The following is a 19,336-nucleotide window of genomic DNA, read 5'->3' as shown; positions in this document are numbered from 1 at the left end:
TAAAGAGATGGATATAGAATGCTTCCTGATTGGTTAAATTTACTATTTTAATCAGAGCTATAGTGTTGCTGTTCCAGTTGCTGCACTATGGTGTTTTGCATGTTTGTGTCCACCCAGAGTGAATCCTGCAGAGATTACATATTTTTGTAGGTCAAACACTGGAAACGAGTTAGCATTTTACCACTTCCGGTTCCATTTTAAATGAGTCAATATGTTTTTTAAATAGGTTTTGGGCAAATGCCTGAAAAAATGGTCTGAGGTGAATACAAGCTCAAGATAATTCACTTTTTATTCTACAATATAAAATACATCAGTGATCCTCTCTTGTGATTTTATAAATCTTTTACTTGTCTTGATAAAGGTGGTTGCTAACAAGTGGCAAAATGGGACTACAGAGGTTATTAAATGTCACCAGAAAGGTAAATTCTTGCATTTACAAGTCGGCTTTCACTTCCTCATTCATAATCATGCTCTTGCAAATAAATTCTGACTTAAACTTTTCGGGAAAATGGTTTTTAATCAAGACTGAAATAGTTGTCGGAAACTTAATGGTGGTAATGGAGTCATGCAACCATGGTGTAGGTCGTCTATAGCCTACATTTAGCTTTTTGACTTCTGCTGATTGCACTTAGGCTTCAAAATTCATTAAATTTGTTCAATTCTAAATATTATCATGATGAACTTTTGTTAGTCACAGAGCTTATTTTCTGCAATAATCCAAAAGCCAATGAAACAAATCTTATTGTTTTTTTTGTTGAAGGAACCAGGGTGATGCTAATCTCCGGATTGGCCTACAAAATGTCATCACTGCAGCACTATATTCCTTGTCTTTTAGCCTAATAATATCATGACACTCACAACGATCTGAAGAAAAACCCCCACAAAACTTCTCTAAAACAGTTTAGCATGCTAGTCTGACAGCATGAAGAAGTTGCAACTGTAAATGCCTCCACTTTAAAGCACCCAAAGCTAAAAACCAAAATAAATTGGGTAACCTCACTACAAATCATCTAGTCTGTTGGTGGATGGATGACCATAATGGACCGTCCTTTGTCAGCAGAGGAGTGAGACGGGCAGAACAGAGAGAGGCACACCTACACACACTTGGATCAGGTTACACAGGACAGGTGCGCGAGCGGCTGGCCAGCGCTACAGATATTAGACAATGGTGTTTCTGATATGGCAGGCTCAGCTATACACAAACACTGGGCTATGAGAACAATGTAGAGAGTAAATGATGTACATAATGAGAGAGCAAGGAAGCCATTTTATTCTGCAGTGGCTCTTTACACATATCAAGAATGTGTTTCAAAACCGAGTGAGCTGCCTACCTTAACAACATTTCTGGACAACACAATCATGTTTGAATCTGCATACAATGCCCCAAAATGCAGTCTAGGTAGGATGCTCACTAATTTTTTAAACTGCCCAAGAGTGAGATGAAGGTTTTGAAGGGTCTTACCTGATCTGTCCTCTGACCAGAGGTCTGTTTTTGGTACGATTCATGTTTGAGTCAAAGGGCACCTCGAAGTACTGTTGGGGGAAAAAATGATGAAAATTAACACAAGGTACACACAAAAAGTCTCTTTAACACACATACGAACAATCCTAAATGTAAGTGTGCATATCCCTCTCTTTTCCAATCCATATCTTTTCCAGTCTAAATATCACACTGTCATTCTAACATACCTTAGATAGAAGAAACAATATTTTATGTATTATTTTTTTTCTTCACAACAATATTTTTGTGATATTGTGAAATGTACTGTGGCATTACGACAACACACACTTGATTATTTCTAATACAGAAGACAGAGAGGAAAAAAAAGGTTAAAAAAAAAGAAAGAAAGAGGGAAAACATCGCAATTCCCCAATCACATTAAACTAAAGAATAAATCGCAATATTGTATTGTGACCCAGATATCAAATTTTAGATAGTGATAGTACTTTGGCAGAGAAAAAAGATTTTTTTATGTTTTTGAAAGAACTTTCTTATGCTCACAAAGGCTGCATTAATGTGATTAAAAACACAGTAAAACTGTAATATTGTGAAATATTATTACAATTTAAAAATTCAAAGCTGAATTTTCAGCATCATTACTCCAATCTTCAGTCACATGATCCTTCAGAAATAATTGTAATATGCTGATTTGATGCTCAAGAAACTTTTCTTATGATCATCATCATTATCAATGTTGAAAAAAGTTGTGCTGCCTAATATTTTTTTTGTTGAAACTGCGATACTTTTTTTTGATATACAGTACAGTGCAAAAGTCTTAGGCATGTTAATATATATATATATATATAATTATTTTTTTTTAATTTTTTTTCTGTTTCTTCATGTAATCACAGACGGACTCGATGATGGTGAGATCAGATCATACCGGCTGTTGTCAGACTCCTTGTGCATACACAAATCTCACTGGATTATTACAATTAATGGCTAAAAGAATGTTTGGAAATGTAAACCGATATTTCCTACTGACACACTACAGCAAAATATATAAATAACTGACTTAAAAAAAATGTTTTTGTGTGTGTGTGTGTGTGTGTGGGGGGGGGGGGGGGGGGTATTAACCTATTAACATGCCTAAGACTTTTGCACAGTACTGTATATTTGATGAAATGAAAGGTCAAAAGAACAGCATTTATCTAAAAATGTAAAAGTTTTTAGTTTTTGACCAATTTAAGTATTATATAAAAAATAAAAATAAACTTACTGACCCCTAACTTTTTAAATGGAATAGGCTATATAAAATTGGTTATTGAAGTATTCTAAAACAAATTTAATAAAATTCACGCTGCTGTAGCAAGAGCACAGCTTATAATTGGTTGCACTTTTCTCTTTGCAGCATACAAAAAACCTCAAACACTTTGTGAAGGATTTTCTCTGAAACATCTGCTCAAGATATCCAACAAATGCATGAAATTCAAACCCTTAAATGGATCGATATGAATGCGTATGTGTCTGAGACAGAACGACAGAGGTTGCTTAGGTGCAACGGGGACGATTAAGGTAAAAAAAAAGTTGTGTTTTTGTGTTTTATGGCTCCTGCTGGGGAGTCTGCACCAAATTCACTTCGGGGAATCTACAATGTGAGACTAAAACACAAACACATGGGGCATTTAAACCCAGGAACCGGTTATTCAGTCTGTGAGAGACAGCACATGCACCTAATGAAGAAAACAGATAGCTCACTTTTCAACTGAAGAATTTCAGGATCCATTTCTCCTAAAATATGGCCCCCATAAAATAACTAATAAACAGATAATCCATTTCTCTTTTCCTCTCTTAATTTACTGTCCATTTGACATCGTAAAAGAGTCCACGCTTAAAAATGTTCTTGTGGTAGGTAATACATTTCACACAGATTACATTTATATTTTGTTAGATACCTCAGAGAACAGGACCGTACCACTGCGGAGGACAACAGGGGGAAATACATAATTATCTGTGACGGTGCGTGTCTGTTTGGCCTTTCTAAGCGTCCCCTCGAGTTTAAAGAGGAACCCTGCTAGTGCTATTTGCAACAAATAATAACGTCCATCAATTACATGAGACTTCCCAGCATGCATTTTTACATAAGGATGAGAAAAAAAAAAGAATAGAACTTCATATTTAGACTAATGTAGGACAAACGGACAGGTCAATAAAACATCTCAAGGAGGTAACAAACGGACTCTGTGACAAACGTGTCTAAAAGCAGTCACAGAAGATTGATGCTTTTTCATTTTGTTTCAGCTATTTTTGGCAGCGTTTTCAAACTCGGACCAATGTCATCCAAAGTGATAAAGTAGCCTGATACAGTGCAGAGGAAGTTGAAGCCCAAAGTGTGTTGTATAAAGTTGAGTGGAGGGTCTGCTGAGTCTCAAATTTATTCTCTCGGCCGTTAGTGTTATTGCACTCGAGATCCCGGACGGGGCAGGGCACAGATGTGGCCGTAGCTGAGGTCCCTGCAGTTTTAGGGCCGAGGTGTTAATTCTATTTCCTGGGTCAGGAAGTGCGTCAGATGGTCGCCACAGAGAGAACTGGAGCGAATTTCTAGTGCTGGAACAGTCTCTGAAGTATTAGCCGGACGCTAACACGATTGTTGCGGAGTGTATCTTGGCTACGACTGCACATTTTAGACCTGTGAGATTTCAAAAGTCTTGTTAACCTGCAAAAAGGACAAAGTTTACATTAAAAGACTCCCAATAGTCAGTATAAATGCAGCCTGGGACTGAACACTAGCTTTGGAGCAATCATAAGAGTAAGCAAACTGACTAAATGTATTCAGCGATACTGAAAAAGCAACCAGGGTTTTGAGCGTTCAAGACGTTTTCGGTGCCTGTCAGAAACACTTAGTTCTCAGGCATTGTCTTTTTTTCTGTCTATCTTTATGCAGTTTTTCCCCTCTCAGACTGGTACATCATCTGCTTCACATCAACACCCCTTCAGTACACTTATTGCTGGTGAAGATCATGCTTTTAAAAAAAGAAAAGTGAGTACAAGTGTTAATGAATATGAAGTGCATGAGATTAAGGGCTGTCAAATCTACATAACTAAAGTCCTGTATAATATGATTATTTTATCGTTTCTTCTGTGGATCAGATGTATATCAGAATGTTACCATAACTTAAACAATGACTAAGGATTCATATTGTTGCGTTATTAAAGGGTTAGTTCACCCAAAAATGAAAATGACATCAAAGTAGTCCATGCGACATCAGTGGGTTAGTTAGAATGTTTTGAAGCATCGAAAATACATTTTGGTCCAAAATTAACAAAAACTACGACTTTATTCAACAAAGTTGGTTTATTGACGCTGCTGACGTAAGACGCTGCTGACGTGTTATCTGGTGCGCCCGAGCTTCGGTTACAGTCTGAGGGAGAAGCACGGTGTATTCAAGCAGCGTCTTACGTCAGCAGCGTCAATGTGGACTCGTGAACGCGGATGGAAAACAGACCGGAAGAGAATACAATGTTGAATAAAGTCGTAGTTTTCGTTAATTTTGGACCAAAATGTATTTTCGATGCTTCAAAACATTCTAACTAACCCACTGATGTCACATGGACTACTTTGATGATGTCTTTATTACCTTTATGGACGTGAAAAGTATACCGTCCATTGACTTTCAATGGAGGGACAGAAAGCTCTCGGAATAAATCTAAAATATCTTAAGATGTCTTCAGAAGAGAAACGGAGGTCTTACGGGTTTGGAGTGACATGTGGGTGAGTCATTAATGACATAATTTTCATTTTTGGGTGAACTAACCCTTTAAAGAGATAAAAGACACTGCAAGAGTAGATCTGACTTCAGTTTCAGAAGCACACTAAATATACACACTGTTCAAAACTTCGGTAAGATGTTTTTATGCTCACCAAGGCTGCCTTTATTTGATCAATAAATACAGAAAATAAACAGTAATAGTGTGATATACTATTACAATGTAAAATAAAATAACTCAACTAAAATGTAAAATCACTGTTCTCTATTTTCAGCATTATTACTCTAGTCTTTAGTGGCACATTATCCATCAGAAATCATACTAATATTTTGCTTTGGTGCTCAAGAAACATTTCTTATTATCAAAGTTGAAAGCCATGTTTTATTTTTCAGGACTCTTTGATGAATAGAAAGCTCAAAAGAACAGCATTTCTTTGAAATGGAAATCGTTTGAAATATTTTAAATAACTTTACTGTCACCTTTGATCAATTTAATGTGCAATTTAAAGTTTTTTTTTTTTCTACTGGCCTCAAACTTTTGTAGGGTATTGTACATTTGGGTTGCATATTATAAAAAAAAAAAAGATAGACTGTCAGGGAGAGAACCAATCAATGAAGAAGTGGACATAAGAGGAGGAAGGCAGAGGGCAGAGAACAGGTAATTTTTTCTGACTATGTGATCAGAGGCCTGATCATGGCAGTGGCTGCCAAATTCTGCTTCAAAAATCTGAAAATGGCAAATATCAATTTAGCGAAAGGACATTCAAGCACAGAAATATTTCTACAGTTGACATCATCACAGAAACCCTCTCATATATTGATTCAAAATATAAGAGTTAATTTTTTTGCTGACTGCATAAAGGTACGTTCAAACTTTTCACTAAGGATATATAGGCCAAATAATTAGTCTTTACAGCAAAGCGATTTGTTACAGCAAGATTCCAGTGTATTCTGTGCATGCAAAAAGGAACCATTGCATTTAATCCTCATTCCGTTATCCTTATCGACACCACAGAGTCTCAGTATATTTATAAAATTGCTACATCAGCGCAAGAGCGATACTGCAGAGTTCACTGTACTCGCAGTGACAGGGCTCTGGGTTCACTCACAGTGAAAAGCACTGTGACTGCAGCAGCGTGGCAGGACAAAGTGACACGCACAGCAAACAAACGCTGCCTGGACTATGAGACCGTACTAACTAATGCTGATGAGAAACTTACTGTAACATCGACAAGTGTTTATTGAAGGGAAGTGCATCCGAGGGCAACACACACTTACATAAGCATGCAAACAAACACACAAACTTCAGCCTAAATATTCTCACGGAGAGAAACACACGTGCATGGAGCCCGAGTAAATACACACTTACAGCGCAGCTGCTGTATATGAGAAAGACGTCGGCGTTGATCAGTAGAAACTGGTCAAAGTAAACACCACCTGCTCAAACACCTACTCAGCAACCTTAACTTTTTTCCTCCACCTTTGCAAACAAAAAGTACAATCCCAATTCTCAATCAGCGCTGTGTACATTGTAAGTACATGCATTCAAAGATAATTCCTCATGCTGTCAAAGTCCAGGTGCAGAACCAGAGTTCAGGAGTTGACGAGGTAATACTCTATCGATTTAACAAAATTACCTGACAAATTTCTAAAGAACAGCAGCAGAAAACTTCAGCTGCAAATCATCTCGAGTCCTTTTGAAAGAGAAATTCCTCTTTAGTTACAGCGACCGTTGAATCATTGTGGTTCAAGTTCAACTTGAGCTACGTGAGTTTTGCCAGGACCCTGCAGAAACTGTTCGGCAGACCACTATGCTCAGCCATGTAAGTAATTATACAGAGTGCCTGCAATATGATTATGCTTTAAAAGGTGCATGACTGGATCACAGTCAGATGAATTACAATTATGAACTGCATTTCCTTATTTTTTGGAGAACAAAGGAGAACGAAACCAACAGAAAGGACCTCTGAATTCGTCATTTATGATTACAATTATTCGACAAGTCAATTGCATGGACTTAATCTTACCTTCCTGACACATCTGAAGAACTAATGTAAATGAATGAATCATACAGACAGGGATGTTTATGATGCTTTGGACAACATTTAAAAAAAAAAATTATTGTCAAGATGCCTTCACTTCAAACCTCTGAACAATGATTTCACTACTCATGAACTTATGAGGATCGTAAACATATATTTAGGAGGATCTCAATATAAGTACAAAGCTAATGGAAACACATTTTAACAATCTTAAATTGTGTTTATATCCAAATCAAGACAAGGTCAACCATTACGGTAACATTCACAGTTAAAATCGTAGTTGAGTTACGATATTCATATTTGACATATTCCAGTAAGAGAACTTATTTTGCAATGACTAAGAAATGGCCAAAATAATTAAAATTCTGAATTTTGTGTAAAAATAAATAAATAAAATAGACTAAAATAAAATAGTTACATAGTTAGGCTACATGAAAAACAAGATTTTCATTTTGAGATCTGCGAAAAATTACATTTAACAGTGTTATCAAATCATTAGTGTTTTCTTAAAGAGTGCTAGATGATGTTAAAGGCAATATAAACTTAAATTGGAAATGAGCATGTACATTTTAATATCCAATACGTGATAACCAACAATAAAAAATAAAAACATTGGCAGATATGGTGCTGGTATATTGTATTGTGCATCTTCATTCTGGGATAGCATGCACAAAAGACAATAAACATTCAGTAAATACGACCAATTTTAATTTTAAAATGACTTAAAGTTTGAACAGACAACAAGTAACAAACAAGTAACAAAGTTGGCAATCATCTAGATTCAGATATCTAGCAATGCAACTTTGGAGTCCACTGAGTCTAGGCTCATCCTGAGCCCTATTTAATATCCCTACTCCCTGCTATCTCCACACAAGAGCAAGGATGCAGGTCCTTCTCTCCCAGCCTGGTATCCGAGCAGTGATCATTTGGCCTCTCCAGCTTGGAGCACTGCAAGGAACCTGGCAGTAAGTCAGCTGGCACAGCGACAGGCTTGATTAATGGCCCGTGCAAAGCAGAGTTGAGTGCTAAACTGTCCACATGCTAATCAGCCAATTATGAATGTTCTGCTCTACACTAGCGCTGCCTCAGTGCAAATCAATGTATTTAGTTCTTTTGCCAGTGGGCAAAATTGGATAGGGAGTCTGGGAATGCTTAGGGATGCTGTCCTGAAGAAGAAAGGATAAAATAGCATACGGAAATCTATGCATCATTAGTTTAATCAGACAAAGACTTGCGATTTGGTCATGTTAGCCACTCACACCCAGGAAAAGGCGCCATGATCTGCACTGTAGCCCTTCTTTTTCCAAAGCATCTTGTTTGGTTCCAGCACTACCATTCGCAGATGTTTTTGCAACGTTTCTTCCAATTATTACGACAAAATTAAAAAGGTATTTCATGGCGATGACATAAGATGGATGAGTGCTGTCAAGGTCAGTTGAGAGTTGGAGACGGAGGCTAAGCCAGTGGTTCTAGAAGCGGAGAACCTCCTGTGGGAATGACAAGCTAGTTCATCATCTTTGGCCCAGTGTCAGTTCACACAACCCAGACCATCACTAAGGTGAGCCCAAAGTCCGCCGTCATGATCTTACACCACAGCACCTCCCACTGCGATGGGGCTTCAAGTTAAAGAGAAAGAGCCCAAATGGCTGATGATACTGGTTGCGGTGAAATAAGACAACTGTGATGGATTGAAATTCAAACAACTTCATTATTGGTCATGTATTTTGTGCTACAAAAACAACAAGGCCTCCCTGAAAAAAAAATGAGGCAATTATAAGTTAATCAAGTCATTTAAAACCAAGCCAAAACAAGCCTTTCTTCAAAAGATCTGGCATATAAGAAACAATCAAAATAATAACTGGCCTAAAAATTTTAGGCAGCCTTTTTAAATTTGGTGATTTGAGCAATTTTGGAGAGTTACGCCAAGTTCCTTGTTCATGATGTTAAATGAAGAAACTTCCCTGAAGTAACAGCCTTGCGTAGGCATGTTTATGAACAGAGCTTTCTACTAAGAACCCTCATTTATCATGACCCCGATAATCAAAGCTCAATTTAAGTCTCTGGCAAACTAAACAAAGACACATTTGAGTCATACAATTATTTTAGCTGAGGACGCAAACATACTCAATGCGCCAAAAGGCCACGTTTCGCTTTGATAGGACTGGCTAGCCATACGCGTGATTTACCAGTGATATATTGGTTAAGATTAAATGTTGACATTCCCAGATTACCATTAAGACCATGAACTGTTTGTGCAACTGAGTCGTTTAATATCAGCATCTGTGAGGACGTCAAGCAAGCATGTGTTTATACAAGAACGCATGAGTGTGTGTTTAGATTATATCTGGTGTTTCCAGCTGTGTGTGACAGCAGAAGGCACATGAGAAAAGCGGTCTTGCAAATGCATGCTTACTAAGTGTTTACATACAGACCTACAGTTTATATCTTTATAGAGGTTGAAATCCATTTCCTACCGCCCCAATTCCATTGTGTTGAATTTGTCGCCATCAACAACCTGTGGCAGAAATGCACTTTTCCTCTAAACATTCTTGCCAACAGACATCTAAGTTTACTTCTCAAGAGGCTGGCTCACTTCAGATGGACACGGTTTGCTTGAACTTTTAACATTCCACCTCAACATAAGTTAACAAAGATGTGACATAAGACTAAACATTCTTCAGTAAGCCATCACAGCAATGGACATCCGAAAGAATTGGTTTTCTTATCAAAATGTTAATGTCAGTACCCTCTCCCATCTGCATGATCCGTGAGGCGGGGATGTTAGATTTTGAGCAGAAGAGATTTTGTGCCAGACAAATATTCAAGCATAACACGCAAAGCATACACACATTCCTAGTGCTATTTCACCTATAGAAACTCTTTTCAATGTCTAATCTGCCTGACTGTTTTATTCTCTTTTCTTTATCAGCAGTTTGCGGTAAGTGCTTAGACATGTCTGGACATGGGTCATAAGATCTTTTCTCTACTGCAACTGCATCTATCTTTCTGTAAAAACCACATGCTGCCGTTAACACCAAGACCCCAAAACAGTGTTTGCATTCCATAATTAGGATTCCTTTTCACATCCCAACACTTCTGTCTGTACAACTTAGAAAAGACATCAAGAAGGGAAAATGAAGGAATGAGTTGATTGCAGGCAAGAACAGCTATTGATTAGAGGATGGCACTGATATTAAAATTCTGGTCAAAACCAATCCTATTTTGTCTAAAAAATAACTATAAATAACTGTAAAATAACATTATAAAATTCATACAATTTTTTTTTTTAAATGTGGAAAGTGATTTTAGGTTCAGTTAAAAAAATACAATAAGTTAAATCATTAAATTAATAAATAAATACATAATTATTAAAATAAATAAATAGATGTACCAATATCAACATAATGAGAAATACATTAAAATGATCTAAATATGTATAATATATAAAATTAAAATAAACAAATAAAACTTTGATTTATCAATATATCTGACCAATACATTGTGAATCACTAGTATCCAAGATATCCAGCACACTGAATTTACCAGTTACACTATAATTTGCTGGGATAGTATGACAGCTGAGCTGCTCAAGACGGCCATTCCAATCTGATTTAATGCATGTAGACACTGCAAGTAGACAAGAACATGTTGAAGACCAAATAATGAGAGAAGAACATATGTATTCTGTCAAAACTGGTCTGTACCAAGTAAATATCCAAAAAACTGGAGGTCTAGACATGGATGATTGTCTGAAGGGCTCTAGCTCCAACAAACTTGGATTTGATCACCATCCTCTTCCAGCATTAAAGTTGGTAATTACAAAGCAGACACTAATTGTGGTTTTCAAACCCATATGACAGGGTGCCGAGCAGCAGCATCCATAGAAACCAACCCTGTTATTAGCCCGAAGGCTTCTGACAGATGGGGCATGGATTGAGTTAAAGATGCAAGTCTTGTTTTAATGGGGGCCTCAGATTAACCTCTGTATATATAAAAAAAGAAGAAGAAAAAAAAGAAAAAGGCCGCTCATCTATTCGGACCCATTCTGAAACCATCAAGGCACCATTGGAGAAGTATTTGAATTATTCATGCCTGAAGAACGGTGCCTTCTATACTAACAGATGGAAGCAGGATGGTTTTGAAGAGCTTGACTACGTGCAAAGTTCCTGTCAACCTCTGTCTGCTCTCGCTTCATGCCTTCGGCCCTCGAGACCCTTTCCGCTCTTCTTCTCATCCCCTAGTCAAGCTTGTCGAAAGTAATGTCAGGCTGTTAGCTCTGCTGTCAAGTCCTCTGAGTAAGTCGTCAACCATCTGTCGCCATTAAAAGAAACAAAATGGTTCCTGTCAGAGAGAAAACAGATTAGCAGGGACGACAGAATGACGCTTCGCTATGGAACGATGGAGGGAAACGGGACCCGCCATAGGACAGTGGACAGTAAGAATCAAAGAAAGATGTGAAAAATGGTCAATATGGCACATGAAAGAAATCAACTGCCAGGATGCTAGGTGGCATTGCGTATCACCCACACGTTCTGAGGTTAGCCACCTTTGGGCTTTTTTTGGGAATAAATTAAAAGGTCTGGTGGTTAATTTATCCTCCATAAACCTCAAAAGCTCAGCCACACACAGGATATGGTTAATCTGCAAATCATAAGCAGAACTAAGGCTGGGTGTCAATACTAATACCTTGACTTCGATACCGGTTTCTGAACTATACTTTTTTCAATACCAATTTTATGAAATTTGTTTTAACAAGATTACATTACATATTAGCTTTAAAAAAAAAAGAAGCTAATTTTTTGTCTCAATGACTCATTTAGGCCACTGGGGGCGGAATATATGCCTCGCTTTAAGCGCACGCTTAAAGCTTGCCGCAAAGCACTGGCAAAAGCAGCCTAATGATTATGAATGTGTCGGGAAAAAATAGCAAGGAGACATTTTAATTGTTTATTAATAAACTAGTGTTTTCTGAGTCAGTGTTGGCTGCAAAGATAAAGTTGACGTTGCTGACTCATCTCCACAGTATAGAGAGAAATGTACCTTTCATTTGGATTACATAATCAGAGTATTTGTTTTCGATTCGAATTGGTTCGCTTAAATGTAGACATTTCAAGCTTTCTATAAGCCTATTTCTCATGTCTTCGAGGCAAATAGCCTATACGCCATGTTTCGGTTCATTTGTGACGTGCTCCAGTTTTTCTTGCAGTCAAAGACGGAGTAACTTTCTGCTCTTAAGTTTATTCCGTGCACTGTCAAGTGATTCATCAGATTTGTTGTGAATGCCGGTCTTGGCAGCCATTATCTTGTCACAAATATTTATAATAACTTTTCCACATCTATGGGGGTTGGGACGCTTACACACTACAGCCTCAAATGTGAGCCACGTCTCTGGATGCAACCCTTAGGTATCAAATTTTGGTACCGAATGACAAGAGATTTTTTGATACTCTATAGAGGAAATTTGTTAGGTGCCTAAAATTGAACTCGATACCCAGGCCTAAGCATAGGCATCATAATCTCAAGGACAATTTTTTTTTTGTGTTGCAGAACATGCCCAAGAGACTTACCCAATGGTTAGCCAATTGATGCAAACTACAAACCTGGACTTTGATTCCAGCCTTGTAGTCCTTGCATTTCCTGTAATCTGATGAAATTATCCAATATTCATCAAACAGGCTTTTTTAAAATTTGTTTTATTGTACACCACTGTCATGAAATCAATAAGCAACGTGTTGAAGAGCCAGTGGGTAGATTCCACTGATGTGAGGAAAAGGACAGCATAGCATAGCCGATCCCCCCCAATGGATGGAGAAACCCGAAAATGCTTTCATCACCTGCCTGTAATGAGAGCAGCGTCCTGAAACCAACGACAGCTGGCTGTTTTGTGCTTTTGTGTTCTCTGGATTAAGTGAAACAGCAGATAAAAGACAGAAAACCTTTCAAAACGAGCAAATAAAAGAAATGGATTGGCATTCTAAACCCTTTCGGCTTTGGAACGAAGAAAGTGGTGGAAGAATTTCAAAGAATTTAACTCAAAGAAACAGTTGCCAAATGAATATTTAGATATAAAACATGGAAAAGGAAAATACGGGAAAAGTGTTCTTAAGTGTCATCCATGAATAAGAGGCAGAAAGATGATAGATACAAGAACACTGCCTTTACTTCAAATGAAAGACACGAGAAACCAAAAATGCAACAGCCAATGCATCACACTAAAGAGGGCGAATACATCTGCATTTGACATGTAGTTGGGAAAATCATTTCTTCTAAACACACTGAGATGAAGCCAATCCTGCTCACTGTTATGCTTTAATCCCAAAGAAGCTTCATGAAGTCACATCTGCAAAGATCACAGGAACGACTTAGCACATGCACAAGTTAGCGAAGAGCTGAAAAAAGAGAGCAAGTGATGAGAAAGGGGATTTCCTTTCAAATCTCTAGATAAGAGAACAGTCTAGTTGCAAATACAGTCCACAGAGAAAATAAAGCAGAATAAAATAAAATAAACAAAGATGCTTTTTTTGGTGCAAATGGGAACTTATTTTAATGCTATAACATTTAGAAAAAGAGGAAGAGATGGTTAATTGCAGAAATAATTATTGAAGAATTGTAACACTTAATATGGCAGCTGTAGGAATAAAATTTCCCCTTTCAGCTAAAAACCATATTTTTGATCGTAACATCTATTGCACATCCTACGCATTAGATGAACCAGCCTGAAAATATATACAATTTATAGCATGACTGACAGTTGAATATTGTAAATATTGAAACATATTCAAGACTTCAGACTTTAAAACTCTGGAGTCTAATTAGAAGGTCAAGAAGGAATGTTGAGTAGTAAATACCTAGCTATCTGTGTGTACATTGAATGGGACAATGTTTCTAATAAAAGCTTTTTTTCCCCTTGGCTAATAATAGTTCAGAGTGGCATGTGAGAAAGAGACATCGACTCAGAGCTTGTCTGGAGTCACAAAGTATCACCACAAAGACAGACCAGCAGGTGAGTCATGCTCTAAAAACACAGTCTAACAATGGCCTCTTCCGCTTAAAAATCACTACCACACCTTTTAAACCACATACACAGACAGAAATCAACAATTATACCACTCAAGTCAGCCAAAAGAGACACAGTTTCATGACAAAACATTGCATGTCAAAAAAGCAAAGTGAGCTTTAACAACGGATGTCAAGCTGATGAGGGAGACTGAATCGCATACTTGTGGCTTTTGATCAATTTAAACCCTAAGTGTGTGCATTTGCAAACTCTTTAAATAGGTTAGAGGGATGTACCACCTTTAAAATGAGTCAAGTGTAGTTTGAAGCAGGATAATTCACTGGTTTTATCAATCCTATGTTTTGCTACTGGGGCAACGTCCAATTTCAATTTCAATGGCAACGCAACACTTTAGAGATGCCTAGTCATCATTACATTGTAATTGTGTAGCATTGGCAGTTCTCTGCATGCAACCAACTCCTCCAACTTACAATTAGCATTCAACACTAGCTTGTGCGCATGGTGCTAACAGGGCAGCTTTTGTTAATTAGTAATGCATCCCAGTACTAAACAGACAGAGTTCATATTGCTGTTGGCTTCTACATCCATCTGGGTTTAAATAAAAGTAGACTTAGTAAACATCTAGTTTTAACCAGCTAACTCCTTTGAAATGGGTAAAAACAATACTGCCAATAAGTACTTGGCGCAATACATAATGAGAACACAATAAATATGTGAATAACCTTATATCCCTGTTGAGACAAAGAAAAACAGTTGTATTTTCATAGAAGTCAAATACTGAAGCACCAAATGCATGCATTATATTTTACACCCTAAAAAGTCTAAATTGCTTCGCCTCACCACTGATCATCTTACATCACTTTAAATAATGTTTATTGAAAAAGACAGGTAACAATTCCCTTACTAAACTCTAAATCTCATTTGTTCACTATGTGAACTAAATTAAATATAGGTTCATCTTTGTTAAAGCTGTATTTTATTTTTATTTTATTAACATTAATAACACAGACAACAGCAGGAATATTAGGCTGCTCTCACTTTAAGACCGAACGCATGGACAGAATATACTGACACACATCTGGTTTCTTCCTCAATTGTTCACTTATGACATAACCGAGAGAATACTTGCCGAGAAGGGTATTTTGAATTAATTTTGTGTGTATGTGTCCGTCCAAGCGCGAGTAAACTTGAAAGAGGAATCAATTCGGTGTTCAAGCGCGGTCTTGAAACAAATCTATGATGGTTAAACTCAGTTAATTCCCGAATCACATGCGTGCCGAACCGTGGGGCCTGGTCCGTACGAATCACGGATCAACTGCGATCCGTTGTAACCAATAATTAATGAACACACTTATCATCATGATTGCTATCTTACCAGAGATGGAGAAAACTCCTACTCCAATATCTTAATGTGTCCCTGTCCCCAAAAATTTTACATTTATTTATTTATACCACACATGCACACCAGTTATGTGCATCAGTCATGTATAAATGCTCCACTGATGTAAACAAGAAAATTACTGCTAAGATTACATTATTCTTCAAATGACATGTGTTACTACCCTTAATTTCAATTTCCTCCAATATTTTTGCTGCCCACTATTACATTAAATTACAATGTTGTTTAGGAGCTCGGACCAGCATACAGGCTACAAATGAAACACCTAATTTTTTTTATCATTTTGTTCTAAGCAAGAACATTGGAACCAAATAGAAATCACAAAAATAGCAGCAGCTAATTTAGACATATCCACTATCTGCTCTTCTACTAGTACACAAGGAAGATGCAGTTCATACAGGCACATATGGGTTTTGAGGGGTTTTCAACATCCAGATTTATGGCTGTATCTTCTTACCCCATTTAGAAAAAAAGATCATTTAAAAGAATGATCATATATAATTAGAAATGAACAGTCTTCATTATCCAACATGAGTGTGTGCTATTATCATTGAGTTTTTGCACTAAATTATTCACCTGAAAATGTTAATGAATGTGCTAGGAAACATGGAAAGAGAGAGTATAAGAGGGAACTAAACTGAAATGTCATTATGACACATTGCATTTATGAACTTCAGCCTCAAAAGTGCATAAAACAATATTCTGGTTGATCAAAGATGACCAAAGCTCTCCTTACACTCTTAAAAAGAAATGTTCTTTATAGGCATCTATGAATAACCTTTAACATCCATGGAGCTGTTCACTAAAATGTTCTTTGGGGAACCAAAAATGGTTGTTCTATAGCATTTCTATGAAAAACACTCTTTTGGAACATTTATTTTTATGAGTGTAGCATCAAGAATTGCATAATGGACAAATTAGCCAAAGGAACTGCCTCCACATCTATCTCAGCATTTGTGGTATTCCTAATCACCAGAAACTGCCTAACATGGGTGTTTCCCCTGAATTTACTGAGATCCACTGAATGTTGATTAATTGGTCAACAAAGACCGTGTAATAGCAGAACCATGTCTAGACCTGTAACCTCTGCTAATATGTACATGAACCGCCTGCCAAGCTCTCCTCTGTGTTGACGTGTACTCATCTGAGAGGATTGCGGTAAATAAAAGGATGATAAAGCGATGAGAGCGGGGTGAGACATCTCGCGTGCGAGGGTGCCGGTGCTGTGTGAAAACCCCTTTGATCAAACGCGCCGACGATGCGCAGCTCCATCTCACGGAGTGAATCCCCTGGGGAAGGTTTGTTGTCTTTCTTTTGTCAAGATCCAGTCTGTCTTTGACTACCTGTGTGGCTGGTGACATGTGAAGTCAATGAAGCCTCAGACATGCAAACAAGTCTCGCAAGGGTGAATGCCTAAACCACAAACACAAGGACCATGAGAAAAGACATAAACCACGAGAGCACCAGCAAACCCACAAAAGCTTGAAAGCCTGAATAAATACACAGTAGCCCAAGGCTGACCAAAAGAGAAACACAAAATTGTCCATTGCTCAAGACAACAAAACCCACTATGACTAGCACTTCATCAGAATGCAAGATAAACCCTGTATAAATGTAACATGCCTGAAGGTGAAAGGCAATAGCTATTGCACAATACAAGCCAAAAAAAAAGTATAATTTTTTGGCCTGACCATGACTTTAGACTTCATATAAGGTCAAGGAATATCAAAACTGACAGCAGTGGAGCAGATTATCCTTTCCAAAAGAAAAACTGTGATTCTGAAGACGTAAACGAATTTGTATCGCCATGACATGACATTCATTTGGCAAGACCTTTAAGCAACCCCTAACCCACAAAGAATTTACATCAAGCCACGATAAACTGGCTGCAGTGCGCATGACATGCAAATGTTGATATTGCCAAGGTGTGATCTGTAACATTACATGATATTTTATTCATGTGCTTTTTGAGAAAAGTTATTCTTGGAAAGCTACAGGGGTTTCTGCGGGGTTATCATGGGTTATTTAGTGCCTGACAGTAATGTACAGTGATGCATACTGTTACATTGGTGAAAATAATATCGGTGCATCCCTATTAATGCGTGTATGTTCAAAGAAAAAAAAATGAGATGCAAAGGTAACAAATGAAGAGTTCAGATGCAAAAGCCTCTAAGTGCCATCTGAAATTTTCTTCTAGAATGATCTTTTTATAAAGCTTGTATATTTAAGTTCAATAATTTCCCCTAAATGGCAATAAAAATGACCTATTAATTGTCATTTAAGTGAAATTACTGAACTTAAATATACAAGCTTTATAAAAATTATCATTCTAGAAGAAAATTTCATATGGCACTTAGAGGCTTTTGCATCTGAACTCTTCAAATTATGTGCAAAGTCTTCATCTCGTAGACTCTTCCGTAAACAGCCTGGTTGCCGCTAACGGCAAAAAATGTATGTAATATCCTTCATATGCTTCTCTTATTTCAATACGCAAAAGAAAATGAAACCCGACCTAACTGGAGAACAAATTAAGGTATCAAATTCCATGTGACAATACGATGTTTTGTAGCTGACATTTACTAGAACAATGCCACAGCTCAAGCACTTGTGTCCATATGGAGCCTGTGGCATAATATCCCATAGTGTACAGTTTGACATAGATTGACACCCTACGGATCACCGAGACTGGGGAAATTAACTATTAAACGACTGCCTCTGTTTAAATATTCATTCTTATCCTGAACACCGTGAAATAGGCCATTGAACAGCCTGTGTGCCACCGTGCCATCTGATCAGAGATCACCCACTGATTAAGAGTCTGTCTTTTCACGCCACCCTCCCCAATGGATTCAAAGCTTATGGCAGAAAAGAAAGCTGAGGTGACTCATCCCTATTGTTAAAGAAGAAGTGTTAAAACAGGCTCTTAATTTAAACATCTATTAAATGGAGGGATCACCTTGGTGTTAATTCCTTCCTCAGACACGTTTTCACCTCTGAAAAAAAGGTGGTCTCGCTTTAAGCGTTCATTCGCCAGGACGGCAAAAATGCACTTTCAAGGAGCTGGTCACATTGTACGGTGGAACTAATGTGATTACCGACAGATAAAAAAGATTCATAAATAATTGATATAGGGCAGCATGAACCCCTAAGCAAGCATCATTGGCATATTTTGGGCAATCTTAACAGAGTTGTCATTGAGGTTTTGGAGTCTTACCATGCAAGAAAAAAAGCTATAACATTAAAAAGGAAAAAGGATAGAACAGGACGTCTTTAAAGAGCCGCTCTAATGCCAGCCGGTCTTGCTTTGAGGATGCAGTGGCAGTAAAACTACAGACCACAATGTCGTCATGCCGGTGGAATTTGCAACCCGTTTGAAAATGTATCATCTGTCACTGCATCTCAAGGGGCAACAGATAAAACTGCAGAATGGGGTGCTTCAAAATGAGACGGGCTGGTGTGATGTCTTAGGGGGCATCTGGTTACAACTTATGGTTCCTCCAGAGGTTCTGAAAAGCAGCGCAAGACCCCTAATGTGAAGAACGATGGTAACACAGGTCCTGAGGGACAGAAAGAGCTGTCAAGAATGCCAGAGCTTTAACAGTTGTGTCCAGAGAGGGAGGAGTTACAACTCACAGATATCCCAAAACTTTAGACATGTGGTCCAAATTA

The 19,336-nt window shown here is 37.7% G+C and overlaps 1 protein-coding gene across 1 annotated transcript in view; it reads right to left on the bottom strand.

The window, feature by feature from the left end:
• Positions 1–19,336, bottom strand: part of cox10 (cytochrome c oxidase assembly factor heme A:farnesyltransferase COX10) — a 41,357-nt gene that overhangs the window by 8,659 nt on the left and 13,362 nt on the right. Inside the window, exon 5 of the mRNA XM_082152310.1 lies at positions 1,463–1,533. Within this exon, the coding sequence (XP_082008436.1) occupies positions 1,463–1,533 (71 nt within the window). The remainder of the gene's footprint in view (positions 1–1,462; positions 1,534–19,336) is intronic.

Source organism: Leuciscus leuciscus (genome assembly GCF_965113295.1).
Source record: "Leuciscus leuciscus genome assembly, chromosome: 21".
NCBI classification, from domain to species: Eukaryota; Metazoa; Chordata; class Actinopteri; order Cypriniformes; family Leuciscidae; genus Leuciscus; species Leuciscus leuciscus.
The sequence above is the reverse complement of the archived record's forward strand: the minus strand, read 5'-3'. Positions and strand labels throughout refer to the sequence as shown.